The sequence below is a fragment of the Ctenopharyngodon idella genome, chromosome 16, assembly GCF_019924925.1.
Source record: "Ctenopharyngodon idella isolate HZGC_01 chromosome 16, HZGC01, whole genome shotgun sequence".
Classification (NCBI taxonomy): domain Eukaryota; kingdom Metazoa; phylum Chordata; class Actinopteri; order Cypriniformes; family Xenocyprididae; genus Ctenopharyngodon; species Ctenopharyngodon idella.
Window position 1 is genome coordinate 24,427,501 of NC_067235.1, and position 10,551 is coordinate 24,438,051.

Sequence of the window (10,551 nt, forward strand, 5' to 3'; positions counted from 1 at the left end):
TTAAAATAGTCCATGTGACAGCACCTGGAAGCGCTGAATGTAAACAGCGTAAGAAAATGACACAGAAGAGAAGATATTGTTGAACAAAGTCATTATTTTTGTTTTGTTTTTGCACACAAAAAGTATTTTTGTCGCTTCATAAAATTAAGGTTGAACTACTGCAGTTGCGTGGACTATTTTAACAATGTCTTTAGTACCTTTTTGGACCTTGAAAGTGGTAGTAAAATTGCTGTCTATGGGTAGGGACACACCAAACCGACGCCAAAGAACTAGCACTGATAAAAGTCGACTGTGTTGACACTTCATGTTGCCTGCGTCGGGGCAAAAAACTGGTGTGTCCCGGGCTTATGGAGGAGTCAGACAGCTCTCGGATTGCATCAAAAATATCTTAATTTGTGTTCTGGAGGGTTCTGTGGGTGTGGAATAACATGAGGGTGAGTTATTAATGACAGAATTTTCATTTTTGGGTGAACTAACCCTTTAAGTATGTTTGTGTGAGTGTGCAAAATGAGTTAAATATAAAATATTTATAACAAACACAGGGTTCCCACACATCTTGACCAACAAATTCCCATCGCTTTCCCATTCACTTTACAGTTGTTACTAGATTTTTTTTTTTTTTTTAATTATTATTATTATTTTACTTGTTAGTGCACAAAGTCTCAAACAGACTCTCAACAGACACACTGATATTATACACTGACTTTATATTGCCAAACAGCAAAATCCAACCAATGGAATATAATTCAGCAGAAAGAAAAACATTAAAAGAAGTTAATATTGTATTTCCACAAGAAGATGCAAGGGTTTTGTTCTTTTTCAATTTATTCAATTTTTCTATGGAAAACCCTGTAATGACTTATTTTCTCGTTAATTCCAAACCAGATCTTGACCAAAACCATAAATTATAAAAAAAAAAATTAATAAAATTGGTGCCTTGTCAGGTCCTGTCGGCTCACATCCGGAAGCAAACATCTAGCAGGGATTACAGATCAATTCATACGTATTGAACACAGAGGTCAAAGTTAACAGTCGGCCAATCAAAGTGTTCCGCTCGACTGCACTCATTTCACACTCTGAATAATCATCCTCAGGATCATCCCTCTTAACTGATTCACTCACAGAGAGCACTAAAACATTACTAACATATGCAGCTTGCTTTGTAATAAAGGATGAAGACACTAAGGATCTCAAAGGCAGCCAAAATAAATCTTCATCTGGGTCAACACACTCTCTCTCTCTCTCAGTCCACCTTTGATAGGTGTGTGATGAGAGCAATCTTAAGGGTTTTTCCTCTCTTGCTCTCTCTTTCTGTCCCCTGGGAGCTACTTTAACAATGTCTGTCTTGTTTCCGTCTATTGTCAGTAGTCCACATCACGCTGACACAGAAACATTTGCAGGCTCTCACAAGCTCTCTGCAGTGGTGGACACAGGAAAGCTCTCTGGCATCTCTGGGGGGACCAGACCTGGGTGCTAAGGTCACGCTCACACACTCACGGCACATAACACACTCCAAGGACTGTCCCGAGGGAGATGCGGACAGACTCTCAGAGACATTAACACACAGGTTACATGCTTGTCTGGCCATTAGGAAGAGAAAAGACATCATACGTACACCATGCCTTACACTAGAGACCTGAGTCAAACATTACTTAATATATAGACACACTCACAGCTGTATCAGAACAGGATAACGGCATGTTAAGAGATCTTTTTATCATGTTCAGATAAAATTGTGGATGCACAGATTACTTTGCTTTTTTATCTTTAGTTTATCCTAGATTAAACCTGATCAACATGATGACTTTTCTTTTTTGTTAAATAATTGTTTTAAATGAGCCAATTGATATATAGCAGAATGTACAAGCTGCTCTTATCTTATACAATGAAATTTGAGATTTTCAGTTAACAATGATTTAGAAGACTTGGAATATAGTGTATGAGAAGTTTGAAAACCACTGTATCTCAGACATCCTGCCTAACATCTCCATTTGCGTCCAATGGGGGAAAAAATGGCATGATAAGATAACAGAATTTTCATTTTTGGCTGAACTATGCCCATATGATGTGAAGATTTATTATACAATTTAACCATAGCAACAGCCTGTTACATCACTAAGAATGTTTTGTCCAAGCAACATTCCACAGTGCCTTGCGGCACATGGGAATGTTTTCAAACCAGTTCACTACCCTGAGAACATCAACAAAACCAACAATAAAATGGAAAGACATTTTCTGTGAACTGAAACAACACATATGAATAAACACAATCTATAGTCAAGTTCACCCATGCTTATAATGGTATTTGTCCCACACTTTGTGACCATGACTTTTCCAGCCACTTTCCGAAGCATAAGAATTTTTACATATCATTTTATAGGGCCTGCACTCAAAAGAGTAATTACTGGCCAAGGAAATACTTAAAATGAGCTTACACAACTGTGTCGGTAATTTCAGTACATTTTTTTTTTTTTTATGCTTTTGAAAGAAGTCTCTTATGCTCACCAGGCTGCATTAATTTGATCAAAAATACAGAAAAGTAACATAGTGTTTTCTGCAATAATAATAGTAACACTGTTTTCAATTTTAATATATTTCACAAATTTCATTTATTTCTGATGCAAAGCCGAATTTTCAGCATCATTACTCCAGTCTTCAGTGTCACATGATCCTTCAGAAATCATTCTAATATGCTGATTTGCTGCTCAAGAAACATGTATTATTATCATTGCTGAAAACAGTTGTGCTGCTTAATATTTTTGTGACAACCATGATACATATTTTTTCAGGATACTTTGATGATTAGAAAGTTTAAAAGAACAGCATTTATCTGAAATGGTAATCTTTTGTAACATTATAAATGTCTTTACTGTCACTTTTAATCAATTAAACATGTCCTTGCTGAATAAAAGTTTCTTTAAAAAAAGTCTTGCTGACTTCAAACTTTAGAACTATATTGTAACTATCAATGTGTATATGTGACCCTGGACCACAAAACCAGTCATAAGTCACACGGGTATATTTTTAGCAATAGCCAACAATACATTGTATGGGTCAAAATTATTGATTTTTCTTTTATGCCAAAAATCATTAGGATATTAAGTAAAGATCATATTCCATGAAGATATTTTGTAAATTTCCTACCATAAATATACTTAAAAAATTATTTTTGTGAGTGGATATGCATCGCTAAGGACTTTATTTAGACAAATTTAAAGGCAATTTTCTCAGTATTTTGATTTTTTTGCACCCTCAGATTCCAGATTTTCAATTGTATCTTGGCCAAATATTGTCCTATCCTAACAAACCGTATACATCAATGGAAAGATTATTTATTCAGCTTTCAGATTATGTATAAATCTCAATTTCAAAACATTTACCCATATGACTAGTTTTGTGGTCCAGGGTCACATATTATTGAAATCTGGATATTCTATGAAATATTCAGTCTTTAATGTTCAGGTATGAAGTGTTGTCATTCAACACCAAAACACTGCTAAAGTTATCACCTTCAAAATTTCACCTTCATAATTTCCAAAGTTTTTCATTTATGCTACAATTCTGTTGTACCTGGACAGTGCGGCTGGAGTTGATGTGCTCTTGGTGCAGTTTATCCCACTGTCTGCTTCTCTGAAACTGCAACAAGGAAGCTCAATTAATTTCACAGCTTTAACTGTTTATGGACATTTAATAAAGTTTCCTCATGATCACAGCCTGATATTTCACAATCATCTAGGTTTCCATGGCTATGCAAGACCTCCCAATACCCTGTTATCCTATTGTATGTTGCTCAAGCAGACTGACTGGGAGAGATTTCAGATACACCATGAGATCTTCAGCACTCGACTCCCTATGGTGACCGCACACACAAACACATGGCTCTCTCTGTTGACCATATGCTGGGCTTTGCTGTCGCTGTTCATGTGTGAGTGATTGTACCTTTTCTATGTTGTGTTGGTGCTGGTGCAGTCTCTCCAGGTCAGTGGGGATGGCCACTTTAATGAATTTCAGAATGGGGGGCTCCAGGCGCCGGAGTGGAAGCTTACCAGCCTCCTCCGCCATCATGACTGTCTCTTATGACCTCTCTTATAAGGTCACAGGCTTAACACATCCATTCATACTCTGTCTTGCTCTAAAAGAGAGTCATATATTATATTATTATATATAAAATTGAATATTATTACATTTTAAACATTTTATTAAACATTATGGTAATACTTTACAATAAGGTCCAATTACTTAACATTCGTTAATGCATTAACGAACAATGAAAAATACATTTGTTACAATATTTATTCATCTTTGTTAACGTTAGTTAATAAAATGCAACTGTTCATTGTTGGTTCATGTTAACTCAGGCATATTAAAGGGGACCTATTATGCCTCTTTTTACAAGATGTAATAAAAGTCTCAGGTGTCCCCAGAATGTGTCTGTGAAGTTTCAGTTCAAAATACCACAGACCATTTATTATATCATATATTATACCACTACTGTTTTCATGCATGTATCTTTAAATGCAAATGAGCTGCTGCTCCCCACCACGCATTCCAGAAGAGGGCGGAGCCTGTACAACTCATGCATCAGATACCAAAAACTAACAAAACATCTGTTTGGTTTTGATTATCATCTCTATCATGGCCCATGCTCACATTTGTTTTTGTAACCAGTGGTTTCGCTTTGGTTTCGCTATGGAAAAAATGTGCCCGACTATGCAGAACTAATTCTGTTTTAAAAGAGTAAACATGCTGGGAAAATAGTAGATGTTTACTATCATCTTGATGATAAAACACTATACAAATAAGTGATGTTTAGTTATGAAAATTGCTAATTGATTCATATTACATAGCAAAACTCAATACATTTGGACTTTTAAATTTGATATATGAAATGTTTTTTTGTGTCAATAAAAAAAAAAATGTAAAAAAACAAAGTTCACAAACACAGTCGGTTATGTCTGTGAACGTAAACAGCAGGGAAAGAAATCGCATGTGTATATTAGATCTGTGTATTAAAGTGAAAGCAGTGTAATATACAGTACCTACTGCTGTATATGTTATTAATATGAACCAAACAACAAAGGAAAAACAGAAAATCACTCACTGCTCTTGATTAAATAACTTTAGTAGCTTAAATAAGAATACATTTCTTACTTGAACGCTCCGGCGAGGAGATAAACATGGCGGACTGTGTACAGCTCACTCACGGGAGGACCTAAGCTAATAGGGCAGATTCCATTGCCAGTTATGGGCGGAGCTTTCCCCTACTCATACGTAATCTGGAACCGCTCATTTAGAGAGACTATTTTTGATTTATGGGGATTATAAAAAAAGGAGTGGATGGATTTTTACCATTATAGGCTGGTTGTTTACACACACTGTGGACACACATCTGTATTCAAACACCTTATAAAAGTGAATTTTGCATAATAGGTCCCCTTTAAATAATATTAACAGATATTACTTTTGATTTTAATAATGTAATAGTAAACATTGAAATAAACATTAATTTAGATTAATGCTTCAAAAAGCATTTTTCATCGTTAGTTCATGTTTACTAATGTAGTACAATTAGAGTCTTATTGTAAAATGTTACCAAATTTATTAATAAAAAATATTATGAAAGATAATACATGATGAAATGTAAATATTGAGGAGTTATTTTAAAATGTTTTTCTCTATGAGAAAGTAAAATGAAAGTGCTTGGACGTTATCATGGTACAGTTACAGTATCAGAAGGTAATACTGTAGTACTTTGACATAGGCTATATTATGGTACTGATTTTTGGTATATGTCCGAAGACATGGTATTACTATTACCATGTTATATGAGCAGAAAACATGGTAAAAACACACTACATTTGATACTAAACTGCAACGTTCACGTCAACATTATGTCAGCTGTCAAAGACATCACGTTTAGCGAGGTCTGGCACTTAAACTATCAATGTTAGCTGACAAAACGGCACTACATGTTCATATTCTCATATTTAACATTTTACCTTTAATAATCAAAATTAATAAAATCCCTAGGGCAAACAGATGTGTGTAAGTTCAGCTAGCTTGCTACACTCCCTCAACAGAGACTTCATTTTTAGCTCTGTGATTGTAAACCACACATGCTGAAACTGCCGTCTACAGTTTCACATAACTCTTTCCTTACCTGTCGAGCAAACGTTTAAAAAGAGATCTTCTGCTGTCGGTAATTTTAGTCGCTGTCATCAACTTTGTTTTTGTAAACAGTGGTTTCGCTTTATGCTGCGTGCAACGACAATATGTGTCCGACTATGCGGAACTAATACTTTTCTAAAAGAGTAAACGTGCTGGGAAAATAGTAGATGTTTACTATCATCCTGATCATAAAACACTTTACAAACAAGTGATGTTTAGTTACGAAAAATGCTAATTGTTTCATATTAAATAGAAAAACTCAATACATTTGGACTTTTAAATTTGATGAAAAGTTTATTTAGCAATAATAAAAGCAAGCACAGCACAGTGTCTACTGCAAGTTAAACTTTAAATTTTAGGTCTAATTTTATAATATGCATAAAAACAAAACCACTGTACATATGTCACATTTTTAACCTGTCATTTCTCTTTTTTACATTTTATATGTAGAAAGATATTTTAGGTAAAATTATGGGATCATTATAAAAATACATACTTCTCACCCAGTGTCAGAGGTGTGGAGCTCTCGCATACTGTCCTTCTGATTCTAAGCTGCCCAAAAAAATCTTCCTACAAATCAATATACTCAATGAGTTGTGTAAAAATGCACAGTACATAACTGTTGCCATATGCCAAGAAAGTCTAAAACAAATTTGTCTAGAGGTTTGGAATGAGGAGGTTATCAGAACATGATTAGATAGTGATTACAGAATTGCATCACGGAAAGTCAGAGGACTTTGCAAATACGCCTCCATGCCTTTTAAGCATAGTATGCATATTAAATGTGCGATAAAGTAATATGAGTTACTTTATCTTCTGTGTATGCACATATATTAGGACCTTATAATTAAGGTTCAGACACACGGCTCACACCTGCTCTTCCCTCAGCGCCCCAATGATCAGTGTTTCCGGCTTTAGGGAACACCAACGGATTAACCACATGTGAGCACTGAGATCCAACCAAAGCCCACTGTGTGCTCCCTCCCTTTCTCTCCCATTCTCTCTCTGGGTATCTTTATTTCTGTATCTCCCAAAGGCTCTATGGGTTTATTTTCCAGCCACACACAGGTACAAAAAACAGAATGACATATAGAGAGATGTAACCACCATTTCAGTTTATAAAGAACCTACAAAGAAATCACCCACACAACCAGCCAACCAGCGTGAAAAGCCACAGTGCAGTCAAGTTTCATAAGCCTCTTTTACAGGTACAAACCACCATATCTACATGACTGATAATCACTCCTCTGCTCTGGAATTGACTGATTACTATAAAAGTGTGTATTATTATTTTTATTTTATGTATTATATGTATGTATGTAGTATGTATTATATATATTTATGTATGTGTACACACACACACACACACACACACATCATACATTTATTTTCTTAATGGGATAGTTCACCTAAAAATGAACATTCTGTCAACATTCTCCCCCTCAAGTTGTTCCAAAGCTATGAATTTCTTTGTTCTGCTGTACACAAAGGATGATATTTGGAAGAGTGTTTGTAACCAAGCTGATCTCGCCCCCCATTTACTCCCATTTTTTTTTTCCTACTTTGGTAGTCAATGGGGGGCGAGATCTGCTTTGTTACAAACATTCTTCCAAATATCTTCCTTTGTGTTCAGCAGAACAAAGATATTTATACAGGTTTGGAAACACCTGAGGGGGAGTAAATGATGACAGAATTTTCATTTTTGGGTGAACTATCCCTTTAAAAACACTACCATTTAAAATGGTGGAGTCAATAAGATTTCAAAAGGGACAATACATTAAATACTAACCCTAATGTTACAAAAGATTTATATTTCAAATAAAAGCTGTTCTTTTAAACTTTTTGTTCATCAAAGAATCCTGTAAAAAAATGCATCATGGTAAAAATGTTTCTCGAGCAGCAAAATCAGCATATTAGAAAGATTTCTGAAGGATCATGATATTACCAACCCCAAATGTTTGAACAGTAGTGTGTGTGTCTATATAAAATGTGTGATCTTAAATATCGATAAAACACTGATTGAGCAGAGACGAGAAAAGAGAGCGTGAGATACATAAAGGCAGAGAGAAGGAGTGGGAGGATGGAAAAAACTGAAAGTGTTTGTGGTGGAATCTAAAAGGGCTTTTGAGGGGAGAATCTGAACCCAGCAACCTGGCAGTCTTCAGCACGTTCAGAGAATCAGTTTTAACTTCTGACAAGAAGCAGCTCTCTCCATCTCTCCAGACTGTTCCTCCCCTACCGGCCGAGGGGGAGTCCCGCTGTAGTGGGGTAATACCACATGTGTGTGTAGGGACCAATCTTCATCATATCACCATCATCTTCACTTCAACCCTATCACCCTAGGTAAAACTCAAAAGGCCAGACCACATTATTTCAGATGAGATTAAAATCTGGAATACCCCTCACAGATCAAACAGGGCAGTGCAGCCTACACATATGCTTCTTACCAAAACAATATGGGACTAGTCTGTTTGAAATCTATTCAAACTAAATGTTTATATTTTCGGAAGAAAATGTGATTAGTGTTTGCCTGTGCTGCAATGCTAAGGTGTTTGCTAATGCTATGTGTTTTCATAGCTATATGGTTGCTAGTGTTCTGGGTGGTTGCTAGTCAAAACGGTTCACTCCAAAGTATCTGTAATCTGCAACTTTTAGATATGGCTCAGGTTTCTCTTTCAGTGCTAATTTATGGGATCATGTGATCTTTTGCCCACTTTTCCATCTACTAGGAAGTCTTTCATGTTGACCTGGTTTTTCAGGGGGTGAATTTTTAGGCTGGAGTCAATATTACGGGTCAATATTAAGATTAGATTTAGGGGTTGAGTTAGAGCTTTTGTTAAGTGTTTGATTATCTTGTTCAATTTAAGACCATTCTAATATTTGTTATCTCCATCAAGCAGTATTAATAAATATATAAAATATAAGATTTGTCAGTGTAACCCCTCTATCCAGGTCCTACTCGCCCCACTCTGTGTGGGCCTCAAACCTGGGTCTCCGGCATGGGAGTCAAACGCTCTAACAAGGAGGATAAAGGCTGTAACCTCTAGTGTCAGTCGCTAGAGCATCTCTTGAGATCAGAGGAGTGAGGTTTACTCACACAGCGACTACTAGCTGGCCTCCGTTACATCAGGTAATCTTGTATTTAATAAACCTTTATTTTATTTCTCTTTATTTTTCATTTCATTTTAGAATCAAGCAGCATCAATAAATAACCTGACAAATCTTGTATTTAATACACTTTTAATTTAATTAAATTTTTAAAAAATAGTTCTATATGATCTCAGCTAATGCAAATGTGCTCTTTGGCATTAGAGACAATTTGCATGTGTGTGTGAGCGCCAGTCTTGCTCTTCCGCTAAAGCTTTGTTTCCAGTCTACACAGTGTGAGTCCAGCCCTGCTGATGCCCTCAACACGCTCTCTAACAGCCAATCAATATATCATGAGCCACACAAACACACCACACCATACTTACAGGGAAATGAGGGGTGTGTGTGTGTGTGTGTGTGTGTGTGTGTGTGTGTGTGTGTAGCCCTCCCCTGCAGCTCTAATACAGGGTTTTAATGAAGACTCCAGGGGGGTCAGCTACCTGTCACTCTGAATCGATCTGCCCTCCTCCAGACTGACAGCTTCACCAACCTACCATCCACCTGTCTTCAGTGTGTGTGCCACCGTGAGTGTGTTTAGAAAGCATGATATAATAAAAATAAATATAAAATGAATGAAAAAGAAATTATTTACAAAATTATCTTGATACAGATGATGATACAGATAGTTTGGGGGTTCTGCCTTTTATACCTTCTTTTAAATTAATGATAATTTCATTCGAATTAATAATTAATCATTAAATTTTTAATTATTATATTTTGAAAGAAATGCAAATAAAAACTTTATTCTCTCCATTTCATCAACTTGTTTCAGACTAACTGATATCAGTTATAAACAAACACATTACTAAAATTAATATTAACACACATTAACTAAATTCTGAAGATTAAATTAATATTTCTTAACTTTCTGAATGTTATTAACTCATATTATTACTATTAATATTGAACATCAAACTGGTTTCTTAGCATTTTCTTTACACAAATCACAAATTCAGTGCATTTTCCTGCCCTCTTTTGATTGATGGGATATATCGGCCCTGACTATCGGCTGTTTTTAAACAGATTTGCTTTTATCGGCCGATACCGATTACCGATTATTGGCCGATATATTGGTGCATCTCTAATATATATATATATATATATATATATATATATATATATATATGGTGTGTGGCCAAGTCTTTTCTAGCCGTCTCTTAGTTAGTAGTGAAAAGAAAAAAAAAAAAAAATCTACTGCGTCGTCATGCAGACCAGAAAGGCTCTGTGTGATGTATC

At 35.6% G+C, this 10,551-nt stretch overlaps 1 protein-coding gene across 3 annotated transcripts in view; it reads right to left on the reverse strand.

The window, feature by feature from the left end:
- The window catches only part of stx17 (syntaxin 17), an 18,521-nt gene extending 11,703 nt beyond the window's left edge, over positions 1 to 6,818 (reverse strand). The window contains exons 1-3 of one of the 3 annotated variants that reach the window (XM_051866156.1): positions 6,665 to 6,818; positions 3,940 to 4,132; positions 3,571 to 3,636 (exon numbers count right to left, since the gene is read on the reverse strand). In XM_051866156.1, coding sequence (XP_051722116.1) covers positions 3,571 to 3,636; positions 3,940 to 4,065 — 192 coding nt within the window. In that variant the 5' untranslated portion in view covers positions 4,066 to 4,132; positions 6,665 to 6,818. Of the gene's footprint in view, positions 1 to 3,570; positions 3,637 to 3,939; positions 4,133 to 6,160; positions 6,312 to 6,664 lie in introns of those variants that run through there. The other 2 variants (XM_051866157.1, XM_051866155.1) reach the window with 2 other exon arrangements.
- Between the last annotated feature and the right edge of the window lie 3,733 nt (positions 6,819 to 10,551).